The sequence below is a fragment of the Tyto alba genome, unplaced genomic scaffold (assembly GCF_018691265.1).
Source record: "Tyto alba isolate M040663 unplaced genomic scaffold, T.alba_DEE_v4.0 Super-Scaffold_6, whole genome shotgun sequence".
Classification (NCBI taxonomy): Eukaryota; Metazoa; Chordata; class Aves; order Strigiformes; family Tytonidae; genus Tyto; species Tyto alba.
This window is the reverse complement of record NW_024881327.1, coordinates 47,522,911-47,550,308: the sequence shown is the minus strand read 5'-3', so window position 1 is coordinate 47,550,308 and position 27,398 is coordinate 47,522,911. Positions and strand designations below refer to the sequence as shown.

General features: G+C 41.3%; 2 protein-coding genes across 6 annotated transcripts; both read right to left on the bottom strand.

Annotated features, from left to right (window-relative positions):
* Positions 1-1,732: 1,732 nt before the first annotated feature.
* LOC104359119 (stem-loop binding protein) lies at positions 1,733-10,016 on the bottom strand. Its single transcript, XM_042808001.1, has 8 exons — positions 9,739-10,016; positions 9,046-9,177; positions 6,389-6,493; positions 6,025-6,084; positions 5,640-5,771; positions 4,880-5,029; positions 3,454-3,538; positions 1,733-2,693 (listed from the first exon to the last, which is right to left on the bottom strand). Exons 1-8 carry the CDS (start codon positions 9,780-9,782, stop codon positions 2,577-2,579), a joined length of 825 nt encoding a protein of 274 aa, XP_042663935.1. The 5' UTR covers positions 9,783-10,016; the 3' UTR covers positions 1,733-2,576.
* Positions 10,017-14,443: 4,427 nt separating this feature from the next.
* LOC104356731 (histone RNA hairpin-binding protein) lies at positions 14,444-26,702 on the bottom strand. 5 transcript variants are annotated; one of them, XM_042807912.1, is made up of 10 exons: positions 26,591-26,702; positions 24,912-25,028; positions 23,017-23,118; positions 22,175-22,306; positions 19,547-19,696; positions 18,633-18,770; positions 18,133-18,249; positions 17,662-17,757; positions 16,720-16,912; positions 14,444-15,829 (listed from the first exon to the last, which is right to left on the bottom strand). In XM_042807912.1, the coding sequence occupies exons 1-8, from the start codon at positions 26,653-26,655 to the stop codon at positions 17,670-17,672; spliced, it is 909 nt and encodes a 302-aa protein (XP_042663846.1). In that variant the 5' UTR covers positions 26,656-26,702; the 3' UTR covers positions 14,444-15,829; positions 16,720-16,912; positions 17,662-17,669. The 5 variants fall into 5 exon arrangements, with proteins under 5 accessions (XP_042663846.1, XP_042663845.1, XP_042663844.1 ...); XM_042807911.1 differs by having other exon boundaries at positions 17,662-17,760; positions 18,633-18,767; positions 26,591-26,701; XM_042807910.1 differs by having other exon boundaries at positions 16,720-16,895; positions 17,662-17,760; positions 26,591-26,699.
* Positions 26,703-27,398: the final 696 nt, after the last annotated feature.

Here is a 27,398-nt window from a genome sequence, read left to right as displayed (position 1 = left end):
TGTTAGTACCTCAGGATTTAAATTCATTTAAGATATACTGAACAGCCTGGGCATACCCTTGAAGAGTTCTGCCACTTAATTTGTGCAAAATTTAGATACAGCCTGAGGTTAAGACTAGCATGAATAGAATCCAATTCCCTGATCACCTAATTCACTGCATAGCAGTTCTAGTATACTAGCACCAAATAGACATTACCACTCACTGCCGCAAGTGTGTCAGCAGCACGAGCACCTGGTGTCTCCTGGTAACATGCCCGGTGACACATCCAAGTGTCAACCTCTAACCTGCACTTCAAGGTTTTGAAGACAGAATCAAGTTGACACAAAATACTAGTTTCCAGGCATGTAATACGCAGTCCTCTACAGAAACCTTGCCTTACTCATTTCACACTGGATAGAAACATATTTTTAACATTAATACTTTATTCCAGACTTATGTTCAACTGTGTGAACTATTTGTAGCTTATTTAGGAAATGAATGGTTTTGTTCTTGGCTTCCTGTTACTCATTCTTAACCTTTAAAACATTCAGGAGTAACACACATACTCTCAAAACACTCTTACGAAAATAGTTTAGTACTAACTGTCAAGTAGCACAGACAGAAATAACTCTGTTAAGCTTTAACTGGCTCACTCAAATTGGATGCATTAACCACTAAAACCTAATGCTAAGTAGCCATGACTTGAAGTAGTGTTCCCAAGTAGCTTCCCAGACAGTTGTCTGTCAGGCCTATCATCAAACTTAAAAACAAAGACACTCGTAACAGTTACTGTGGTACCTGGGCAGTCTAGTTTAAACCCCTTTTAGCCATTATGTAGAAGCTTTAAGTAAATGCATCAAATTATTCTAGTTAGACTTCCAAGAGTTTGGCTTGACCATAAGACCGCTTTTATTGAAGGGGCTATAGGAAAAAAGTTCCAAAGCAAGTTGTGGCTCATGCTACAATTAGGTGCTGCACAACAAAACCACGTAAGAAACCACCAGGGACAGTGTGGCCAGAAAATGTGCAATGAGAAAAGCAATCTGGAGAGAGCAGACAGGGTTTACTCCAAGTAGTAAGCAAGATGAACTATCACTTTGCTGTCTTCTCCGGAAAAAAAAAAAAAAATAGATATGCTAGGAAGGCTGTCTCCGTAACACCAAAGCCTAGCTCTAACCTTATCCCAACAATTCTGCTTCCTTGGAAGTTTCCCCTTCAGACCAAGCTACCAGATTTTAAGAGTGCCTAACAATCAGACAGCTAGTAATATTGCTTACAGCTAGGATACTCCCTTGAGTTGAAAAGTTTAAGTGCCTCCATTGAACCTGACCACGTTGTGAACACCAACACCCAGAAATTCCATTTCAGAGATAAAACCGGGTGAGGCGACTTTAGTAAAAGGTCCTGTAGGGTAAACAAAATAAGTGTTCACCTAACTCTTTTAGCAGTTTTCCTAGAACCGACTAAGTTTTGCTAACTAATGGACATCTACTAAACTAAACTGCTTTTAAGGAGTCTGCAAAAGGTCAACAATAGGCTTACCCATTATAACTTAAGTCTTAAATGCATTCCAATGGCCTGCACATGAATAAGTAGTGCTTAAGGTGTCTCTACAAGTCAGAGGATGGTGCTAACACACACATAATCTAGCCTAGTGTCAGTATGCCTCAGATACATGGCTTTCAGTATTTTCCTTGCATTTTGTTAACCACAGAACATCACTAGTAGGAAAAGAATTTGAAGAGTCATGAGTAAAAGCAATTCCATTTATTTTCCAGCAACATTCCATACAAAAGAAACATTAACTGCTTTCAGCAGAAAATCTGTACATTGTTATCATTTACAACAGTTTTATATTTAAAACCAGCAAATTAAGAAGAATCAAGCACTTTCCCTAGACACTGTTTTCTTGACTATTAATAAAGGACTCATGACTATGTACAAATTTAAAAATCAGGCTACTGCCTCTTAAGTATTATTGCCTAGGCTTTACCATACTGACCACCAATTGCTTGAGAGTATTTAATTTCACACTGTTTCTCAAACATTTTTGCAAATAAAGAATCTTTTTTTTTGAAAGGCATTTAATATCACAGCAAATAATTGCAGTAGATGAGTTTACTGGTACTAATCAGCAGTATGGTTCAGCTACCACTTGTATTACTTCAAGTCAGATCTTTGTAAAGAGTCAAATGGAAAAAGCAAGGTCACGTACAGATGCTCAAAAATACCTGCCTACTTTGCTCTTGATCTGCAGTTGGACAACTGAAATTATGGGTAATTGGTGGGAAATCAGTAAGATCTTGCTGAATGATTTATAATTACTTCAGGATAGCACTGCCTTTGGCTAGCTTTTCTATTGAAAGGTTTTATAAAAACAAAATCTGATATACATAAATTAAAAGTTAAACAGAAGTTACACAACTTAGTTGTATTTTTACATAGGTTTGGTCCAGAGAATATGTAGACCAACCACAATTTAGAGAACATCTTCAACTTTACTTAAGCTTTCTTACTATTAACAGTTTATGAATCAAGCTAACCTCTCAAATTTAAAAGAAACAAACTTCCTCTAAAACAGTTTGCTCGAGACTATCTAACTCACAGTATCAAAATCTTTAAGTGGTTCACTCAAACACACTTCCAAGTCAAATTCACCTTCTGCTTGATAGTCAACATGTCGAACTTTGGTGGGAGTGCCAGAACAGGTATCCTGCAATACAAAGTCAGTTAACAATTAGCAGTTAAATACAGGTTTAGTTATGCAATAATTCATTTCACTTCTGTAATTCACTTAGACCACCCTGTAACAGAGGCTTACAAACACTTTAAAAACCATACGAAAACCCAAGGCTAGTCTTAAGATTAAAGAGATTTAAATGAAGGCTTCTGCCCATTCAACCACATTCTAAGATTTCTTGCAAATGTTTTAAAGATCTATATGTGCATACATTAAAACATTATACAGATTCAATATTCATCAGAGAAACAAACCCAGTAAGAAAAACATCTCTAGATCTTTACTGAAGATTACTGCTCAGCCATACTAAATGCTTTCTGGCTATAAAAAGAGTCTACTTCAAAAAGTCTGACTGTGCCAAAAAAATTACATCCTATTTTAACGTTAGATATTGCAATCTGAAGTAGTATTTCCACTGTATATCACAGTTCATAATTGACATGTTTTAACATAAATTTTCATTTGCAGGCTATGAAAAATGAAAGATCTGTCACTTGAGATGGTCGCTTAAGTTCTAACTCTCTAAACTCAGCCTACAGACAGATATTGGCTATAGCTGGGAAAATGAATGAATGTAAAGATCGGTCAGCTCGATAAACAGTCCCTAAACACAGCAAATTATGGAGTTTCTCATGTGATCAGGCAACTCTGGATATAATTCTAAGTAGTTATTACATAAATTAACAAATTCCATAAATATTAACAAATATTTGTGCATGACAGATATGCTCACATCATTATCGTGACAGCTTGCTTGAGATTCAGTAGAATTGCTTCCAACAGATTCTGCCTCCATCTCACCAAGGTCAACAGGACTACTGTAAAATAATCGAATACAGCTTAAAACAAATTCAGTTTTTTAATAGTAAGTTGCACTTTATAGATGCAGTTTTAAAAGTGATGGCCAAACAAGAACAGAGACCTACAGAAACTATAGGGACAGTGGTGGCAAACTGCAGAGGCCAAACAGAATAGCAGGTCAACTTGATACAGCCAAAATGGCCAAGGACTAAATTGAAGTCTTGAGACTGAATACTGCAACTTGTCAAAGACAAATACCCAACACTCAAAAAATGCTCCAATACAAATGATGAGAAGTGTTAAGAAAAAGCAAGGAAAATTTCTTTTCCAGATAAGGTTTTCATCCATTTGTTTTGCAACATAAGATTTAATATCCACCATATGCAGAACTAGACCTCAGCATGTGAAGATAGATTAGTGTTTCAACCCCAAGATATACAGTAGGCTTCAGGCCGAAATATCAACCCCCCTCACGCTGATTACAAGTAAAAGGAAGCTAAAAGCAAGCCTTTGCTTTTAGATCCCATTGCTCCATACTGGTTTTAAAATCAACACCACTGTTAGGGAAAAACAGTAGTTTATTACCACAAAACTGTTTCTGAGGAATTAGTTCTATCTCTGTTCCCTACATTCTGTAGTCCCAGTTTTATTTTGGATGTTTCCCGATCAGCTTTATTGCTTTCTATAGAGGAAAATAACTAGTTGCATTGTTCTACATCTTCTAGAGCAGAACACACAGTAGCTTGGAGTGTGAACACTTATAATCATGCTTTTAACTTAATGGTACCTTGAGATGATTTTACAAGTACTTTCCTTCCTCTCTACTCAAGAAGCAAGAATTGATGCTGCTGTTCTTGAACTAGCAAGTGAGGCTATGAGGCAGGTTCTTGTACACTGTATCGGTCCAAGCCCAATATTCATGAAATCTGTCAATTAGTAAGACCTCTCCTCTGCTTCTACCGCTGACAAATCAATCTGCAAATGGCTCTGAAAGAATGAGCTTACCTCGATGGTGTGATATTTTCTTTTATAGAGCACTGCAGAATGAGCACCAATTTCACCCAGTGGACAAACATTAAAGAAGTGAGGGATATATATGTATGCCCTTGCAAGGACACTGAGTAAGCCTAGTCCCACCAACTATTAGAAAGGTGTTAGATATTTTGACCAAGAAGGAACTGAAGAGCACCAAATGTGGACAAGTAACTAATGAAAACACTCAGCAGTCACTGACTTGTTGAGACAAAAGGGCTATGCTGTTTGGTTTTGGGTTTTTTTTGGTGGTGTTTTTTTTAAAAAAAAACATGAGATTTTGTATATTAACTTCTATAATGGTATCCTGCATACTGTATACATACATTTCTTGCAGATCACATCCTTCTTCAGTAGGTGGATCCCAGGAATGCAGTGCAACTTTCCATAGTTTAATTTGCTGATCCCATGACCTACGGCTGTATTTCTTAAATTTGTTCGGAGTTCTGGGATGAACTCCTGGTATACGATGGCATCTATTCAGATATTAGAAATTAAAAATTCATTAGTGTTTTTCACACATACATAACATGTAGCTTTAAATGTTACAACTGATTGCCTGCCATGCAGATTCATTACAATGCAGCAAATTCTAAGTTATTACATTATGGGAAAAGGCTGTTACACAATTCCCACATTCAAGTGAAAAGCTGTCAGCTTTGTATGAACTTTTTAGTTTTTCCAAGTCAAATGAAAAAATCAAAAAGGATTATCAATCATAGGTCTGAAAACCTCATTCCAAACTTAAGAACAACTGTAGCCCATTCTAATTTACTAATGAGAAAACTGACTGCAAAAAGCAGTTTCATTTCCTCTAGTTGATAAGCACAACCAAAAGAACTTTCACTTCCATTTCTGCAGCATGAGAAAGTTTGAAGGAATATTCCTCATGTACTGACTAGTACAGAAAATCCACATCTCATTTGTTAGTGACTTAGCAGTTAAAAAAAGTCTTAGAAAGTTTAATTTGTAGATGTCTTCTATCTGAATGTCTCAGATACCAAGTTTAGTACGTTATTATGCTCATAAAGAACAGGTATGACTTATAATAAAACACTCAGTTTTCCAGAAACTCAAGCAGCTTACCTAGGAACTTCTTTAATGTATCTATCATATGCAATTGTGTTTTTTCCGTAGTTTATCTGTTTTTGTCTTCTCATCAAAACCACTTCATCTGTCTCAAGTTCTACTGTCACAGTGGACTCCTTTGAATCAGAACTAAAGAAAAAACATTGTAGATTTGGGATTACTAAAAAATAAGCAACACTCAAACAAACCCATGTGTAGAAGAATATGAAGAAACATGTTAAAACTTTCCAAGTTAATGATTGGGATGTTACTGAACTACAATATTCGTGCAGACTTAAGATAATTTATTTCCAACTGAGAATTTTAAGAAGCAACATGAGACATGTGAAAATTTAGACCTATTGTCAGGATTTTGCCCAGTTAAGCTAGAAATTTAACCTACCTGCCAGAGGAGGACCTCCTTTCTCGTGAAAATTCATTTATCAAGAGTTTTCTTCTGTATCTGTAAGAGTTCAAATCAGTATTAAGAACATATATACACAAAGAGAATATGTGAAACTGCACTATCACAGCTCACAGTTAATTTGACTTCTCAGCTAAGCAGCAGTCTTGAAGAAGTCAACCCAGACACTGTAAACATTTTTCCACTATGGAATGGATGTTTCAGTTTTCCCCTAAAAAAAATCTGAGGACTTTCTTTTCCTATGTCTTTTCCCTAAATATCTTTTTATAAATCAATACAGATTCTAGAAGACAACTACTACTTCTCCTCCTTTCCCTACTTCATCTTAAATGCCCATGGGTACCTTGCAATTTCTTTGTTAACGCTGGTCCTCATTTCATCTTCTTCCACTGCAGTTCCCCAATCTGAACATCGGGAAAGGGGTCCTGGGCCTTCTGGTGTGGTAAAACTAGAAAGAAAAAAAGCCTCTGCATTAAAATTTTATTTTCTTGTATTTCCCACCTCACCCCCAGCATCTCCCCCACTCACACCTTGATAACTATTTAATGTATTTATTTATAGTACTGACAATGGCTGTGAACATCCTGTATTTTTCTATTAAGATGTCGTCATTGTAAAATTAAGCATCAGTTGAGAGCTCCACCTTGAGGTTGTGTGGTTTGGGGTTTATGTTGTCAGGTTTGTTTTTTCTTTAAAAAGTTTATGTAGGTATCTATAGAAACATACCACTGTAGCACATAACCTAGTCTATACTTTCAGTAACTTGATGTCCTTCATAAAATGTTATGTGAAATACCAACTTTACTCATCTACTCACTCACTTTCACTCCACTAAATGAGTTAACAAATATTTATTATTTCATGATTGCAGAGTTGTTAGCTATATAAGAGACAAAAGTTAGAACACCAAATTAAATTGTATAGCTAATTAACTAAAATTACATAATAGCACATAGTGAAATTTGTGTGAATTTCTCCACATGAAAATGTACCTAAGTAGAGAAGGCAAAGGCACAAAAAAGCAGCAGTCAATTTTCAGCTAGTAAACTGAGATTTGCTCTGACTTTGCAAACTGGTATTTGACAACTTGATTGTAGCCCATTATCATGAGTAGATTCAGACTGTTACAGATGAATAAGCTTATATCCCTTCCCAGACAACAACAGTTGTCTACATTCAGATTATTAAATTTTTTTTAATATTAAATCTGAACTGCATTTTCCAGTTTCTGTCCTCCTGATGACCAATCTTCCTAAAGTACAAACTCAAAACCATATGCTACAGACCAGAGCTTTTTCAGCAGATCTGGAAATGCTCTGGCAACATGGCAGGATTCTGTGCTAAAAAGTCCCCTGAAGTCAGGGAATTAGATCCATCTGCACTAAAACCAGTTCCAACTCCCTCCCTGCTCCCAGCTCAGAAATTGGCTTGCACTACTTTGAAGTTTTTGTTAAATTCAAACTAAATGTTCTTTTCAGATGAAACCCAGTTACCAACTCAGAAAAATTAAAAATCCATAGCAAATAGTACAGGTCCCTCTGCAAATACCCGCTTATCCTCACAAGAATTTGCTTATATTGATTTCTAACTTTGCAGAAAATACAAGCCATGTTCAATTATTGCTCTCCCATGGTTGAGAACAGCGGAATACCAGAAGTACTCGGTTAGTCTCACTATCTGAGCTTTTTCCTCAGCACTGTGTCATACCTTTTTATACTTGTTTGATTCTGTAACTGTGCTGTGTACACAGAGAATTAGGGAGAACAGGGGAGGATCTACAGATTTTTCTCTTGATTAATTTGCTCTGGTGCCAGACACACTGAGCTTAGCCATCTTTCTCAAAACTCTCATCCCCACGTCCCATTTCACACTTGCTGAGAAGCTTTGGTGCTGTGCTAGGACTGCAAAAGGTGCTCAAACTCTGCCAGAGGAGCAGAAAAGGCAGTAAGCTCTCCCCTGACCAACTGAATCTGTTGTATGGCCCAGCCGCCATCCCAGTCCTCCTCCCATTTTAAAATTGTATTTTGACAATGTTGGATTGGCATAAACAAAAAGTAGCTTTAGTGCAGGAAGAAAACAACTTCAATCAGAGTTGAATCCAAACTAAACCACAAAGTATGCCTGTTCAAGGCTGGAAGACACACAAAAGCATTGATTATTTAGGTTGCAAATGATGAAGAAATCTATAAAGTTTCATCCTGGTACTCCAAACACACTTCTAGAAGTTAATGTAATTTACTCTGGATATCATAAATTGAGCCATTGACCAATCTCTTCCCTGCTTATTAACAGCAGAGAAAAACGGGTAATTTACAGGGCACAACTCACTTCATTTTAGATTATAAACCTAGAGTCAATTAACTGGGCTGCGGGCCACAACTCTTCCTCTGATAAAATGCACTAAATGGACCGTGGCATGAATACCTCGGATGTAGCCACTGATGTAAAATAAGATACTTTCACTAACTGAAGATTACCTGTACTGGGAAATGGTAAGGAAGGCAGCGAGCAGCAGGATGAACAGAGTCAGTGACCTCAGAAGCAGACCCTGCCACATGTGTGCTGACATACTTAAACACAACTTCGCAAGATGGTCTACACTGCCTTCAGAAATATGCAGATGACTTTTAACACCTGAATTTTTAATTTGCCATCCTGTTTAATTTTACCACAACAGTATGCACAGCTTATATCCACAAATACAACCGGCTTGTGCAGTTATTGCTTCATGATAAATAGCAGTAAAAAAGCATGAAACAGGATAGAAAATCATGAAGAGTAGAATTCAAAACGTAAGAATGAAGAACGTTTATTCTTAAGAAGCGACTCCAAAATAAGAACGCTGCACTAGATTCTTTTCCCTCCTTTAATACCAGCTATTTACGGTCGATGAGTGATTTATAAATGGGAAGGGCTTGAAAAGCCAAGCACAATAGTCAGTTCAACGGCACCTGATGAACAAAAGAGCAGAGAGTTGTTTCTATTGCAAGCGCTGCCTACCTGTCCAGCCTGATGTCAGAAGGCCTGTACTTGTTTCCATCAAAAAGGGATGAATCGGATTCAGTCTGCTTTCTCCGCTTCCCATCTGCGCCACGTTTCCTTCCTTGGGACCAGCGCGGCGGAGGCCGCGGGCTGGCGGCAGACAAGCCAAAAACAGCGTGAGCGTGCCAGGTGGTTTTATTTTATTCAGAAACCTTTCGAATACTCTTCGAAACGCCACGGCGTGCAGGCTGCGTGACTTCTTTACTAATTCCCTTCCAACTAATCAAGCCGAGCGACACAAGCCGGCGTGGGCTTCGAGAGTCCCTCAGCGGGCGGCTCTCCCCCTACGGGGACCCCCACCCACCGCTGTTAACGGCCCCACAGACAAGGGGGAGCACGTGAGCCCCGGGCACCGACACCCCGCTTCCCCCCACGGCAGCCCAGCCGCGCCTCGCTATCCCCGGGGGACCCGCACCTCAGCGGGGGGCGGCTGGCTGCCCCGCGGCCCAACATGGCGGGTCCCGGCCGGCGGCCGCGCAACGGCCCCACGGCGGGCGGGGACCGCACGCGCGTGGGCCGCGGCTCTCCCCCCCCCACCACACAGCCGCCTGAGGGGCGGGGAGCGAGGGCGGCCCGCCGCCGCCCCGAGAGCGGGGAGGAGAAGGGGAACGGTGAGTTCCGGCATCTCGCTGCTATCCCCGCCGGCCTTACCTGCTCCTCGTGCCGCCGTGCGGGCTCCTCTGGCGGAAGGACATGGCGCGAGGGGGGGGGGGGGGGGGGGGAGAGCGCCCTGTCTTCCCCTCAGCCCCTTCGCATCTCCCGCCGCCGCTGACTGACACCGCCCGCTCCACCTCCCCGCGGGGCGCCTCGGCCGGCCCCCCCCACCGCCACAGATACGCGGGGGGGGGGGGGGGGGGGGGGGAAGAGGATGAGAGCGGGAGAAGCGGAAAAAGCACAGCCGCTAACCCGCATCCCACCCCGCCGAGCCGAGCCCGGCGCTGGGAAAAAAGCCAACACGCTCCCGACCGCGGCTCCTCCGGTACACGCAGCCCCGAGAACGCTTACCACACGCACCCCACCCCCCGCGGCTGGTATAATGGTTTAGCCCGCTCCTAACCGGCCCCGCCCCGGGGCGTGTTGGCGGGAGAATCAAGCGCGGCAGCGCGCGGTTTTGGCGCGCGCCGGAGGAGCGGGGAGGGCCGGGGCGCGGAGCGCTGCCCGCGTTAAACGGCGAGAAACAGCCCCGAGGAACGGGAAAAACGCACGTCTCCCGGGAGTTAAAGATGACGGACTGCAGGCTCCGGCGCGGCTCTTCGATGCCTGAGGAGCAGGTGGTCCATCAGCGGCCAGTTCAAACCCTACAGCTGACTGCTACGGCTTAAATTTATGTTTCATAAAAATGACATGCATTAAGTTATACTTCATATCAATCTTCAATAAGGTTGGATAATGCCATGAGGTTGCTACGCTTTAGAAGTGGAGTTTTCAGGTGGTTTTAATTGCACGTGCATGGTGCTTCCAAAGACGCAGGGAGGTCCTATTCATCCATAAGACCTGGTATATACTGACATTTTACAATTTAGAATTTGCATTAGTACATTACAGTTAGTAACCTGGAGAAGTCCTACAGCAGAACACAAGCACAGCTTTAAATAAAAATACCTTTGCAGCCCTTGTGGACTGAAGGCTGCAGGGAAACTTCACAGAGAGATGCACACAGACGGGGCAGCACTTTCTCCTTCTGGCCTTAGAATCACAGAATCCTTTAGGTTGGAAAAGACCTTTAAGATCATTGAGTCCAACCATTAACCTAACACTGCCAAGTCCACCACTAAACCGTGTCCCCAAGTGCCACATCTACAGGACTTCTAAGTACCTCCAGGGATGGTGACTCAACTACTTCCCCAGCAGTCTGTTCCAATGTTTGACAACCCTTTCAGTGAAGTTTTTCCTAATCCCCAATCTCAACCTCCTCTGGTGCAACTTGAGGCTGTTTCCTCATGTCCTGTTGCTTGTTACTTGGGAAAAGAGACCAGCACAGACCTCACAGAACAGAAGTCTCTCTTGATTGCCCTTGGACTCCTTGCTGCAACTTCTTCGCTACCTATGTGAAAAATCAGTAACAGATAGTAACCTGAGGGCCGTACCAGGGTAGGAAGCTTTCTCTTCACATCCCTAACCCAGGCCCCAGGGAGGCAGCAGACTTCCCTAAGATTTGGGTCTGGGTGGCATACTGGGCCTTCTGCTCACCTCAGGAGAGAGTCTCCTATCACAATGACCTATATTTTTTTTTCTTTATGGAAGCGGTTTTGACGCAGGGCATAGGTTGATTTAACCTCAGCAACACTTCCAAGCTAGACTAACCCTTGTCTTTGTTATTGTTGGGTTCCACTTGCAAAGCCTCGTACCTATTACACACGGGCACCTGGGGAGGTGGGGCGGTCACAGAGGAGACGTGTCTGCCACGCCAGGCAGGACCATGTCACCGTTGCTCCCTGTCCCTGAAGTCACCACGTTCAGCCAGGCGGAGAGAGGACAGGGAACCCTCCGTGCCGTGGGTCCCGCCTGCTGGCGGGAAGGCAGGGTGCCTTGGTGCTTCTTCTCGAGACATTGGATGTAGCTATCACAGTAACAATGGCAAAGGTGGTAAAGTTACCTCTTGGTCAAGTGATTTTATCTCCACGAGCAGCAAGCATTCATATTTTTAAAAGGCATTATATTATATTCTGAATGTAATATAACCTTCAGATTTCTGCAGCTTTGGTATTCAATGTGGGATAGGGTGGCATGGTTTGAGCTGAGGGCAACTGAGCACCACTTGATCCTCCCTTCCCCCCAGCGCCAGGAAGGAGAAAATGAAGCAAAAGGCTCAGAGATCAAGAAAAGGACAGGGAGGGATGACTCACCCGTTACGGTCACCAGCAAAAGACAGACCCATTAGGGGAAGAAAAAAACCAAAACCCAACATAAATTTAATACAGATACCAATACCACCACTTCACAGAGTAGGACAGTGAGAAGCACTGCCACATCTTGAGAACACCTTCCCCCCACCCCTCCTTTCTTCCCGAGCTCAGCTCTGCTCCCGGTATCTCTACCTCCTCCCCAGCGCAGGGGCAGGGAATGAGGGGTGCAGTCAGTGCTGCCACTTCTTCCTCCTCAGGGTGGGGGGAGCTCCTGGCATTGTTCCCCTGCTCCAGCGTGGTTCCCCTCTCACAGGAGACAGTCCTTCACAAACTCGCTCCAAGTTGACTCCCTCCCACAGGATGCAGCTCTCCCCAGGCTGCTCCAGGGTGCATCACGCCTGTGTGTTGCAGTTCTCCCAGCGCTGAACTACAACAGCAGGAGCTGCTTCTTCCCACAGAGTCCCAGCCTCCTTTGGGCAAAAGCACCTGCTTTGGCATGGGGTCCTCTATGAATTAAAATGTTTCATTTCTACAAATTACATCTGCATTCTCATTATATGTATCTCCAAGTCTCCCTCTTGCTAAGTATATATTTAGAAATCATGTTTTAGCTTTTTAATAATGTATTTTAGGTGGAACTTCTACATACCTAGTGCTCCCAGCTGAAATCAGTATTTTGAGAAGAGCTAGGAGAGAACTGTGTTCACTTTCCATCAACTAATTGTTTTTTCCTCAAAGGTTGTACACAGGTGCTGTACTTTTCTGCTCAGAGATGTCTGTTGTAGGATGTCTCCGAAATGCCTGCCTGTGGGTAATAACAGTCAGACTGGCTCTATGCTCAATGAAACAGTAAGATCTGAAAATAGCACAGTGTAAGGGATTTACCTTGGAAGTTCCTTTGCCTGGCTGTACAGTAACTGTACAAACTCATGCATCTTCTGTGTGGCATCTGCACAAACATCCACTTTCCTGCAGGAAAGTTTGCTATGCTAGCACCTCTCCTTTCCCACACACTGCTGTGGAAAACAGAACTGTGTTCCCGAACCAAGGACATGCTTGAGGTACAAGCATAGGTTCAAAACATGTACAAACTCCATTTCCTCCAGCCTTGCTGCGAGATAAGGTGACTTGAACAGCCTGTTTACCAGAATGCATCCAAGCAAGCCAGACAGAGGATGGCTCCAGCCTAGAAGCCACACAGTACATTTAGCATAACAGTATGTAAAAGTTAAATGCAGTTTATCCAGCAGAACTATCCATTGTAACACAGCTTAGGGATTACAGCTCCTTGCATCTTCCAGTCCTTGTCAGCAAAGAAAATCCTTCAGAAAAGCACTTTCACGCCACAGTGGGACTTTTAGGGGAGAAGGAGATATCCTCACCCACTGAGGCCTCAAAGGAGCAGTTTTAAAACCAAAACAAAGTACACCTAACCAATGGCATTCCAGAACTGCTCGTGAAGGACTGTTTCTACAAGCACAGATAATGTACCACCTGTAAGGAGATTCTCCCAGTGGAAGCATGCAAACAGAAGGAAGATATATGTCACTTCTTGGAAGAAATTTAAACCTGACTGGTTGGGTTCAGAGTTTATTTTGGCTTAATTATGAACTGAGCAAAGATTTAGGCAAAGTGTATGTAATTACAATAGGTAAAATTAATGGAAGGCTACCAAATACAAACTTACAGTGGTGTGCCAGACTTCAGCTTTGCTTACCTCAGTTGTAAACTCTTATGTCAAATAGCATTGGATAGATAAGAAAGTGAACAGACTGACTGTATTCCAATTTTAACTGCTCTGTTTAGACTGATGAGATGTTACTAATTAGAAGACATTACAATAGTTCTACATCCAGTGGCAGCACCACATGAAATGACTTTAGCAGACCTCAAACCTCATCTGCTCAGTTTCACTCCTTGCCTTGTGCTACCATACCTTGACCAAGTGTGCAGAACCTGGATTAGGGAATATATCTGCCCCAAATTTAACTGCCATGGGCAGATTGGTTATTCTATTTATAGTCTTAGTATTTTCAACTGAGAAATAAAATATCTTTTAAGGACTGCTGAATTACAAATCCGACGGATCTGTGTCCAGAAATCCACTGCAGGCCCTGCCCATCATAGACAAAAGCTTAAGGGCACTGACAGCTGAGCTTGAGCATTTTATGACAACCTACACCTAACAGTTCCATCCTGTCCAGGACACCTTTCTCCTGGCAGAAAGGGTGCTGGGGCTTCAGCTTCCACTAGGTCACAATGCACTAAATACAGGTTTGTGACAAGATGTCAAAATACAAACTGAGGGGTTAGACACAACCCAGGTTCTAAACTCTGTTCAAGAGTTTGATTTAATCTGTGAAGAGTCCTCCTTCCTCCTTTTAGCAAGGGCTAAAACAACACCTAAAATACACAAAACACCCTAAAAACAGGCAAAGGACTACTAAATACACATATTCATTTTATAATGATACTCTGACAACATAACAGCAAAAGCAGACTAACAGGGATTTTTGAAGATAAAGTCTTTAATTCTTCTGCATAAAGACAAAATGCCAGAAGTGTAACGCATTCCCTTATTTACAATCATCATAAATTACATGAAAGCATGCACACTGGAACAACAAGGTTCTAAATATTACTTCCTAAAAAAGTGCTGTACTGATGTGTTCCTTGAATACACACACTCCGTGCTCTGTGGTGTGTGACTAAGCCACCCTTGTGCTGGGACATGACTGAACCCCATGCCTAGAGACAATGTTCTGGAAGGGACTGGGAATAGTTTCTGGGAAAGCAACTTACTTGCACACCAGTAGCACACCAGGCTTTTGGCCCTCAGGCACTCTGCCAGCCCCACAGCAAGGCTGCTGTGTGTCATCCCTAACACTGTCACAGTTCTGCAGTGGCCTTGCGAAAAGCCAAGCCAAACTCCTGCAAAGAGACAATTCCCAGCTCTAACAGATATTTGTATCTCAGTACATGCTACATAAAATGCCAGGAGTCCTGCAAAAAAAATTCTTGTAGCTGGCACATGAATCTGATCTGAACTCCACTGTAACCACAGCCCTCGCTTTGATCTGAGCACAACGCTAGAAGAGTAAACCAAAGGAGAACCTATCTCAACACTGTCACAACTCATAGCTTAGACATCCCATGCCCAAGAGCAGCTCCAATCTGCAAATACTGCTGCTCACTTCCAATTTCTGTAGGAACAGAACTCATCCTCTTGTACTCTTAGCAGCGGACTGGCTCTTTGGGTCAGGCTGCAACACACAAAAAAGCAAGATCCAGGTATTTGGTCTGTGTTGCTGTTCAAACAGTCACTCATCCCCTTAAAGAGAGGGATCTGACTTTGATAAACCATCTACCTTTCCTTTCTCTTCTCTCACTAGGCTTAGGCTAATGCTGGCTTAAGATATCTTATCTCAGAGAATGGTAAATAAACCAGATGGATGATCACCCAATCCAAAAGCTAAGAACAGTGTTCTTTTAACAATTGGAGAAAGGTAGAAATTATCTACATTCTTTAGAAGCAGTTATTCAGGTTGGATACACAACTGTGGTCCAGCAGAGGCAAGAGGGTTTAACTCCTTGGTTTAAGGGGTGGCATTCTTCAGTTTGACTTGATATTGGGTCAATTCACCAGCAGAACATTAGTACACTTGCAAGTGCATGATAAGTAGCATGATCTCCAAATGGCAACAGCAGAATCCATCAACTGAAGTAGCCTTTACCATATGATGCACATATAATTTGCCAACGCAGGTACAGCAGAAACAGTCTCACAAGAGCTTTAAGGAACATCCATCATCATTGTAGCACAGGCTTAATGAAATCTGAAGTTTTATACTTGAGGCAGAGCTTGCGGAAAACTATCCTTAAAGATCTGGAGAAACCTAAACAAAAATATAACAGTTTTATAAATATGATATATCTATTCGTTAACAGAAAAACATTTACTTCTTTTACGGTAGCAGTAAGTGGAACAGAGCATTGCATATGGTAAGCTTAAAGCACAATATGAAAGACAATGCCGTATTGTCCATACTAAAGAAAATGTTACAGATAGTATCAACACTTTGAGAACATAAGATACTGTAAAAACAGTACTACATACCCTATATTTCTAAAGAACTTGTCAACGAGAAAATGAAGCAGTTGAGCTTATATTTCCCATGACATCATTTTCACCTAAACATAATTATTAATTCATAAAATAACATTTTTCTCTCAATTCTAATTAACACATTCCTGCCATATCTTAAACATCCTACTAAGGTTTTTTTCCTTTAAAAAACAACCAGTACATTCAAACTTATGGACATTTAACTGGGCTCCAAAACAGCCACATTTAATTTTCCTGTTCAAGACAGGTATTTTCTTTTAGGAAAAAAGGCAGGTGGTGTGGAATTCTGCCATGTAAACCACTATCTGGTTTTCAAGCAACATTCACCTTCCACAGATGAAGCTCCTGCCCTTTGAGAGTTAGAGCTCATCACACCTAAAAACCATGGCTAAAGGCAGTGTCTCTCTAAATACTGATCTCTGCATCCCAGGAAGCCAATGTGTTGTTCCACAGAGAAGCTTTTTAATTTACTTTCTACATTTTACATGTCACAAAGATTTTTTTTTCAATTAGAACGAGTGATTATAAACCCACTGAATATACACTCCTTAATAGAGCGTTATTTACAACAAAGACAACTGCAAAGCAGCTAAATATCAACTAACTAGAAGACCAGAAAGGCTCTCTTAACTGTGATGTCCAGAGGCATGCTTCTCTTACCTGCACATTTCACCTTACGTTGATTGCACGTATGCTGACTGTAAATCTCCTCTTCTTTCAGTGCAGATATTACGCAACTGTGCCAGTTTTCCAAGACTTGATCTGCTGATCTCAGACTACATTCCTATTCTTCAAATTGTTTTGTCACAGGAGAAACTCCTCTTCCTTTGATACTTCTATATACAAAGAGAGACTAGATATTTTCAAATATGGAATTAGCACTATAGAAAACTGAATCCATAAAGTCTTATTCATCCTCAAATAATTAAAAATCAATGAAGTCAATAGAAAAATGCCATTAGCACAGTTTAAAAGCTCTACCTGTCTTTTCCTCATATTGCTAGAATTGAAAAGTAGTGTAAAACTGTGTGCCTTATTCGTAGTGAGTTTTACTATGCAAAATATTCCAAGATCACTGTTAAACAGACATTTATACCCCAGTCCACAATGTTTCTGATCTACATTTAATGCAGGTTCTAAGACAATCAAATTACACAAAAGACTATATGCTAATAGAAGCTGTTTGACTAAAGATTACTACCCATCCTACTTATGTTCCACAGGAATCTACAGTACAAGAGAAAATTTTCATTTAAATCTATTGCTACAAATGCAAAGTTGTGACTTCATCGCAAAAATATTAAGAGGCAGAAAAGCTGCTACTGAAATAATTTAAAAACCTGGCACTTTTCATTTGGGTGGTAAGATAAAACACATGCATTCTGGCTGAAGAGGCAAATATTTCAATTTACAATGCTGAAGTATTAGATCTTTAATTAAGGTGCTGCATTAAATACAAGTAGATGGGATAAAATACTAACATAATAAAGGAATAAAAAGAGAAACTAACTGGCTTGAACTGAACAGCGGACTCTGTAGAATGATGCTGCATATGAGCTACTGAAACAGAATAGGTAAAATAAGTTGTCAGCATGAACTCACCTTGGTATTTAAATTTTTTTCCTCATTATTCTATCTTCAGTGCTTGCACTTCCCCATCCCCTTTCAGCATATTCTGACCCATGTCCTTCCAATAAACTGCTATAAAGCAGAACGCAGTACATGTAAGAAGTATGAGAAGTAACGATAGCAGATGCCTAACAATTTCAGAATTTCAATCTCTGAAGCAGAAGCTAGGTTCCATGAGAAATCAAGAACAACACATTAGTGTTGCCTAAATCCACACACAAAAAAAACTCTGACACTGAAGTTTCTTCACTTTTGTAACGGACCACTGTAAATATTTGCTATCATACAACACAATTATTCTGGCATGATTTCCATTCCTCATTAAATTGCACACACATTTAGATAAAATTCAAGCTATTAACAAATGGAGGGAAAAATACCAGCCATATTCCGAAAGTCAATTCATAGTATCAATGAATCTCTATACGGAGAACTATTTTATACCTTTCCAGCGTGTGATACATATGCACATAATGGTTTTTGCTCTTTGAAACCACAGATGAGTCGGAATTGTTTCTTTTTCTGCGTTTCCATACTGGAGAAGAATCAGGAGAACAGGGACTATAAAAATAAGACACAGATTTTACACACGCAACATTTCACCTGTGTTTACATGCTTATCAGAGTTCTGCAAAATAATGGCACATTCTACACAGGAAGACTTTTTTTGAGGTACGATTCTTCAGTCACAACAGAGGAACATAGAGAAAGTGGCTCAAATTATGGTAACCACTCCACTGTATTTTGGAAAGCGAACCCAGACACAACTGCAGAAGAAACTGGGAATCAGAACCATTTTCTGCTCCACGCACATGCAAAAGTGCCAAACTCCAAAGGTGAGCATTAACTGCCCTCCCTCATTAAACATTTCCTACAGAAAACTGACAGCATCAACATGTATTGAATTATTTCAGTAAGGTAACTTCAGGAGTTTTCTCTCATACCTCTCTGGTGTGTAGTCAGCCTGTCTGCAATAGTCTTCACACTCATTTCTCTTCTGTTTTTCATCAAATACAAAGGAGCTAGAAACATCCTCATCTTTGCAGAACTGTTCCTGGGAACTGCCCGATGGCTCTGTACTACTAAAAAACAGGAGAAAAAAAATATATATTTAAAATACTACCCATCTGGGTTACTGCTCCAAGCAGAAGACAGTTAAGCTGTAGAAATAATTAACAGTTACTCTCATATAATCATACAACACAGCTAAAATTATTTACACAATAAGGTTAGAGAACTAATAGAATTCCATTCACTTTTTTCCTCCCAATTTACTAGTCTAAATATTATAAAGTATTAGGTCGCGTCAGTTAGTGGAGCTAGCCTTGTTACAGAAATTCAAAGTTCTGAAAAAACAAAAGTATAATTGTGTCTTGAACACAGTTGCCACTCTCCTGCAGAGAGCACAGAAATCTCTCTCTAATCCTCTAACATTTCTCAAATCCTCTGACCTATTGTTATTGCAGGAGAAAGGTGGTTCAACTGACATAAGGAAAGGTGGAAAGGTTATCAAGGTCAAGGAAAAGTAATCACCAAATTTCTGCTTATGCCTATTCCTTTTTAGAAAAATTATTTTACCTTGTGGTCTCCAATGTAAACACAAAGGGGCAGGGAGCATACTACTACACATGGACCAAATGCCTTCCTCCCCAAAGTGCCTTACTGGAGATGAATTTAGACTAAATAATGGGAGTATCTTGAAGACTAATAGAATTCAAAAGGAAAACAAGGCATTGAAGGAGACTCCCATTTCTGAGCCTGATCTCCTCTCTTGCTCCCAGTTAGGAATGCTCTAAAGGTAGTAAGAGTCCTCCTGTGAAACAAGAGACATGTGCTGACTTAATTCACTCATACACACACTGGCTGCAGATCCCAAGTTTCTTCAGTAGGAGGATCCCAGGCATGCAGTGCTATCTTCCACAGCCTGATCTGCTGATCCCAGGATCTACGGCTGTACTTCTTAAATTTGTTGGGAGTTCTAGGATGAACTCCTGGTATTCGCTGATTTCTGTAAATACACAGTAATATTTATTACTTCAGAACATGATTTTTGTTCTTAAAAAAAATTTCCTCAGTCCATCAGATGACACAGGTATCAGTGGCCTAATAAATAAACTTTTCCTATTTTAAACACTTAACTGAAATTCATAGACTCTAAACCATTGTCAAAACCAGACTACACAAGTAACAATAAACAATAACATACTGAGTCAGACCAGAGGTTCATCTAGTCCAGCACCCTGACAGCTGCCAAAAGCAGATCCCTACTGACCATGGACAAATATGAAACATAAGCAGCATAAATCAAACCCATTCAATACTATCCTAGCCTCCAGCTACTTCTATCTCAGTTTTCCCAAGTCAGGTGAAGTTTCTTTCTATTTAGCACTGTACTGAGTCTGGCAGAAATGGAGTTAATTTCCTTCAGAGCAGTCTCTATACTGTTGTGTTTTGGATTTATGGCTTAAATAGTGCTGATAGGACACTATAACTTTTGGCTATTGCTAAGCAGTGTTTACACAGCCTCAAGGCCTTTGTCCTGCACTGCCATGCCCCACCCACAGCCACTAAATTGAGGGTGAACAAGAACTGGATAAGGGAAATCTGCTGGGACTGCTGACTCAAATTACCCCAAGAGATATTCCACATCATACAATGAGATGCTCAGGAATAAAAACCAGGACAGAGGAAGAAGGGAAGGTGTCTTCCAAAGTGGCCACTGCTCAGAGACTGTCAGGGCACCCGTCTGCTTGTGGGAAGCAGTGAGTGATTGCATCTGTCACTTGTCTTCCCCCTCCACTCCCCCTTTTCTTTCCTCCATCTATTTAACTGACCTTACCTCAGTCCATCACTTTATTTCACTCTTATTCTTTCCCCATGCCACTGGAGAGGGAGTGAGCAAGTAGCTGTGTGGGTACCTGGCTGCTGGCAGGGGTCAACCCACACGTATCTTCAGTGAACTTTTATTCCATCACTGTCCGTGCATTATTACAATAGGGATTGCTATAATTCTAAGCAGCATTTGTTTTTAGGAGTATAGAAAACAAGGTACCCCCACTCTCTGGGTAAAATGTAAATGATATGCCTTTCCACTGAATCTACACTGGGCAGACACTATAGCAATGTTGTCTCGGATCACCCCATGGCTGGATGTGCTGTTCCTTAGATGGTATCCTAAACCCAGATCCTGCCCACCACAGGTTATTGGAGAGCTCACTCAAACTGCATCTTCAGTACAAAATAATCCTACCATACTGGTGTCAGCCTTATGCCTGGGGGTAAGCATATTACAGTAATGTTTAAATCATACCAAGTACCTTGGTCTCAAGGGGTTCCCCCTACCAGCTTCACAGATGAATGTACTTGGCCATAATACTTTTTGTAAGACAGAAAGATCCCTGCTAAGGAAGATACTAGAAACTGTCCTCTTAAAATGCCACCCAGAACACTTTTTTTTTTTTTTGAAGTTTATCCCATTTTTTTTCTGAACATTGTTCTTAATCTTTCCTATTCTCCATCTATGATTTAGCTGATCACAGCACAGCTATGCAAGTGCCAGGCATCACCTTAAGACTGGCTGCAGTCCTACCACTGATGACAAAGTGACAAAGTGAGAAGCAGAACTACAATTCACACAGCAATCCAAGACTCTTTGAAGAAAAAAAGGTGTTACTTTTTACATGTGACCATGATATTGTGATATCTGTGATCATTTACAGTATCTGTTGTTGACTTTTAGTTATCTAGTTTAATCTTTCAAGTGTTGCTCGACACAAGCCTGCAGTGTCCACTGCACTTGGCTGGCAATTTTCACAGCAGACTCTTACAGCTGAAATCCATAGAAAGCCAGTAACTGTAAGTGGCAACCTGTATTTAGAAAAACACCTCTAAAAAATAACCCTCAAAACAAAAAAACAAGAACACAAACGCACATCCACACTTTAGTACAGACTAGCTTCTGAATCTTGACAGCTCTGCAGTAATCAGAGGGAGCTGGCTAAGAAATCTTCATTTAAGTGCCACAATTCACAGACTCTAAGGTCCAAAGTGGAATGACAGAGAAAGCAAGAAACCCAAGTTTTGATTTGTTACTGATAAATCACTGAAGACTGGTTTCCCTTACCAATACTTAAATGCAAGCCTCTATTCAGTCCTCATTCAAAGCTGTCATTTCCTAGTATCAATCATCTTCTCACTGGCATAGCAACGAACACAATCACCAGAAGCATCACAGGGAGCTGATTAATACAGAATTTAAAGTTGCTACTAGCAACAGCAATACACAAAAGCAACATTTAGATTTTTTTCCTATCTACATTCATTCTTATGCAGAAAACACTCGGCTTCTCTTTGCTAAAAATCAATTTAAGTCTTCTTCACCTACTGTTCATATAATTTTAAGAGAACTAAAGCTGTGTGTTAATCTACACACACATCAGGAACAAGTAAGAGTTTACTTGGAAGCATGCAACATAGTACAACTTACTTTGGAACTTCTTTAATGTATCTGTCATATGCAAGGGTATTCTTTCCAAAATTGATCTGTTTTTGTCTTCTCCTCAGAACCACTTCATCTGTTTCCCTTTCAGCTGGATTAGCAGAATCACTTGAAACAGAACTTAAAAATAAAGATTTGGATTAAGTTGAAAACAACCTTAGTAGCTTTCCAACAAGTTATATAAACAGAACTGCATGTATTCTTACTCTGATAGACAGCAAGCACAACTTGTACTTTACTAGTTTACAGAAGTGAAAGTTGTGCTAACCAAATGAATCACTACAAGAGTAGGTTTTGCAAGTTTGTGCAATTGTTCAGGTTTGTGACAAGTAAACATAGACCTGAGGGTACTGGTGCTAGAGCTGCCTTACTAGAAGCTTAGCTAGTTCTACAACAAGCAAATAAAATGCTACATGATTATTACATATATGAGTAAAAAACCCCTAATACAAATATGAAAAAGCTTAAATTCAATAAACAAAGATGGATAATACAAATGAGGCTAGTTTGAATGATCTAATAGCCATTTCTCTCTCCAAGCCTTAATGGCTGGTTTTCATTTTTCCTTTCAATATTCTAGTATTTTCTCTTATCAAAAGTTGTAGTGGATATGCAATTTAAGTTGCAGAAGAGAATCTGAAATGATCATACAAGTAGCTTTCGAGATAAGACTTCAGTGCTACTCTCCCCTTAAGTCTTCCTTCAGGCTTGATATGAAACAGCCTGGTTGTGCTTCAAATCTTCATTAATGCATGTGAAATAGTCCGAGATCGTCCAATGGCTATTGCTAAAACCAACACAACAATAGTTAATAATTGTTCAATACCTACTTCATTTTTTTATTTGCCATCCTCATTGTTTTGCCTTCTTCAATTCTATCTTCCCAGTCAGGGCAACTAGAAAGAAGCCTAGAACGTTCTGGTATTGTAGAGCTGAAAAATAATGAGGACTCAATATGAACATTTGTTGTTCATAATACATTTCATGAACAGAAACTTCAACAGTGGACAAAAACAGCACCACAACTGTAACACCATGGGCATGCCCCCATTCCTAAACAAATTAAAAGTCAAACAAATTCTAACATTTCAGCTCAAGTCACCTTCAGCAGTGATGCAGAATTATCAGTTTTACTTTTCAGGGTAAGAAAACGGTCATGAAGTAAATGTCCTGTCAGAACACATACCTGACCACCTCTTAAAATACTTCCAGCTCAGCCAGTAAGAACCATTCTCACTACTACTTGAGGATCTTCTCAATACTGCAATCCCATCTGAGGGCACAACTCATGAAGTGACTTGAGGTCAAAATCAGTCTAGTCACTGCTCTCTGTCAGCAGCTAAGGACTTTGTAAAGGAGCAGGGAGATGCTTAAGAAATAGAAAAACGCCCAATTGCATGAACAGAACTAACGCTTTGTCAGACACCATCACAGCCCAACATAATTGAGAATGTAAACTCTTCTGTGTAAAGCCAAAAAGGGAGTTGGGAAACTCTTATTTAAATAATCAGTTGGATCACTGATGCTTTCTGAGTTTAGAAACACCAGGTTCCTCATTAACTTGAAAAATATAAGGAACGAAAACTGTACAATGCTGTAATATTCTGAAGCACTGAAAACTTCCCCTTTCAGTCTGTCCACTTCTTTCAATGTTAATGCCTCAATATTTAACATAAGCAATACAGAAGTAGATTTAGCTTGTAGTCTTACTTCCCTAAATGGTTTCACATCAACTGATGAAATTACCACCCATGCCGCCAATGTAATTTTACCACATGACAAATATTCTACACTAAGAAGCAACATATCTACTCAGCATAAGGAAAACACAAAATGCTGCTAGCACATCCAATTCGACTCACAATCGTAACACACTGTCTGTATTTTTTATAATAGCATCAAAGACATAGAAAACACTTCTGAATACAAGGGCTTTCCTAAGCTCTTCAAAAGACTCATTTATTAACTAAAGCATTATTAAACATGCCATCACAAATTACGATTGCCTTCATACTATGTAATACTCAGAGATGTATAAATTACATAAAAAAGTTTCTATGTGCCCTCAGTAAAATATTTCATCTTTTCTAACTTACACTCTACTCAGTTTTCTGCACGTGTCCAAGCTCTCACCACTTTTCATACTTCTGTCAAGACATTAAGATACCAATCTCAACCACTTCCTCTACCTTAAGTCTTTAGTCTAGAATATCCAAAAGCAAAGCAAAATACTCCTACCACTACCTACCTATGAAATTAGATCTCATCTCAAATTGTCATCAGTATTGGACTACAAAAAAAATAAAAAGTATTTACTAAGAACTGTAGTACAGCTGAATATACTGAGTGCACTGTTAAGTGAAGAGACAAGCATCATGGTTTGCCCGCACTTACACATAAAGATGTGTGAGCAAAGCATAAAAAGTAACAGCATGTTGCTTCAGTGGGAATCTTATGCTTATATTGAAGACTTCATCAATAAGGCTTAAAGTACTGCCTCAGTACATACCACTTCTTTTTCATATAGAATACTTGCTAATATTATGGCATGCATTTCAATTAGCCAAACTGAATGGTCTACTCTTGCATAATGTAGATAACTTACCAACTCTGTGCTACTGTATTACTAGAAAACATTTAATTTAATCACGTCCAAGGCTTGGTTGGATTCCTAAAGAAAACAGTGCAGCAAAGTGAAGACTTAAACTTCACATTTACTTCTCACCTCTTCAGCCACTGGTCTAAATGTCTACACTGATATTCATCAAACACCAAAGAATCTGAATCTTTCCAGCTTCTACATTCCTGTTCTTGATGCCAGCAGTGTGGATGTTGCACAGACCTAGAAAATTAATTTTCATCAGAAATCAAGTCAGTGAACATTGACTATACAAAACAAGTATGAACAATCTGAGTACCATAATTTATAGTTACAAAATGCTGATTTGGCATGCAGATATGTGATTTGCGTCAATTTATTCAGGCAATACTAACTTAACAAAGGTGTTAGACAATGCACTTGCTGAGGTCTTTGACTAATGCAATTAAGACATCAGAATTATAAAATAAACTGGTAATATTTAGATGAACAGAAGTATACCCTCTCTCTGTTTAAAAACAAAGGGAAAAAAACAAAACAAAAAAACAACTGAGGACTGTCACCAGTATTTGTGGAACTGCTGACATGTACCAACATTCATACACTGTCCTCTGTCAGCAATGCATTATTTGACATTTATATTATATACTATTCTATCCAGTACTGAACTTGTGGAAGAGGCAAATACAGAAACATCACTTCAACACAAGAAAACAGCATGTCTAAACAGAAGTAGGTCAAACATTTATGTGGAAACACTTCTACACAGGAAATTCTCTACCAGAGGCTGCTGCACAGTCCTCACAAGTAAGCACGGGGCAAGAAGCTAGAGTGAGGTGCTTGCAACATGCTAGAAGGACAGCCAGAGATTGCTTAAGGATTAAGAGCTATCTACATTTTCCTCCTCAGTTCTGGCAGCTTTGACATCTTAAATGATAGACTACTAAACAAAACACTGTCACAGTGTCTACTAACACCTGACCTGGCTTCTGGGCTAAGGACCAAACCTGGAGATTCACCACCGCCTGCCTGAGAGAATGACCCTATACTGCAGGCTCCCTACACACCACTAAACATACTGTTCTGTACATGCAAGGTCTCTGCATTTTTGAAGGTAAGTGAGAGGTAGGCAGGTTTTCGTTACTTTAATCCTGGATTAACAACTTGCTTTTTCTTTCCCTTCCTCCTCCACCCTAACTGGCTTTGGGAGTTTCCTGATCCCGGAGGGCTCAAAGTTACCAACACACAGCACAAATAGTTTACTCTGAATCACGGAACTAGGCAAAAGGACACTTTCAACACATTCGGCTTTTGCAAAGGCAGTGAATGGATAAAAACTTTCTTTAACCCCCCTCAACAGCAATTATTTAACTTAAAAACTTGAAAAAACAAAAACAAACAAACAAAAAAAAAAGCACACTATAAGACTACTGGGAATTCTAGGGAAAAATGCTAACCGAGAACGATGCCTTTTAGAAATACTCCAGTATTTCTTTACCTCCGGCACCTTCCCGCCCACTTCAGCGTCAGCATTTCACCGGAGCAAGCTCTGCACAGAGACCCCCTCAGCCGGGGCGCCGGAAGAAGAGCCGCTTGGCGGAGGGCGGCAAGCTGCCCTCCTGGCCCCGCCACTCCTCGCAGGCACCGTGAGGGACGGGGCCGAAGGCGAGGGAGGCCGGACGGAGCCCACGCCGCAACCTCCCCACAGCCGGCGTCCCGGGACGGGCAGCGCCACACCGCCCGCCCGCACACGGCCTGAGGGCGCAAGCCCCCCCACGCCCCGGCCCTACCGCGGTCACTCCCACCTGCGCAGCCCGCCCGCGCCCCCGCCGCCGGCGTGGCGGGCCGGCCCCGGCTGCCCGCGGAACATGGCCGAGGAGACTCCGCGGCTGCGCCCCCGACGCGGCGGGAGGCAGCGCGCAGGCGCCGCGTTCCTGCCGAACCGCGCATGCGCGAAGTGCGCTGGGGGCGGGGCGGCGGTGTGTGGTGGTGTCACTGCCGGGGCGGTGGGGTCAAGGCACGGCCGGCAGCGAAAATACGATGTTTTTGCTGAAAAGCCGATCGGGATTTGCAGAGGCAGGCGTCGCGTCCTGCTGCCCACGCTCCTGTGAGGCGGCAGGGCGCAGCTTCTCTTGCGCCCGGGACACCGTTCCCCTCACAGCCTCCCTCGCCCAGCGCAGGGGGCGGCTGGGCGCCCAGGCCCGCTCCGTTCCGGCAAAAAATCCGGCAAAAACCCCGCTCTGACGTTCGTCTGTTACCTCACTCGTTAGCCAAGGATTCAGTTTTGGCCGAGTTAATCCGCTGCTAGGTGCTGTCAGCTAAATCTGCTCAGTAAAGGAGTTGGTGGGCACCACAAGGTGCTCTAGGGAAATGTGTCCCGCATTTCATACCATGAACGGAATGCACAACACTGCCTGCACTTGCTAACATACCTAAGCAGTGCCACGATAAAAAGTTGGGTTTATACAGGACGCATAATGGCCATATGCCAGTGCTCCCCCAGAGAGACACATTTTTAGTCATTGCCCCAGCTTATCTTCTGATATCCGGTGTCACTCCTTCCCCACTGCTAGTTATGGAAAGTATATGTTATTTTCTTTTTTTTTGTTGTTG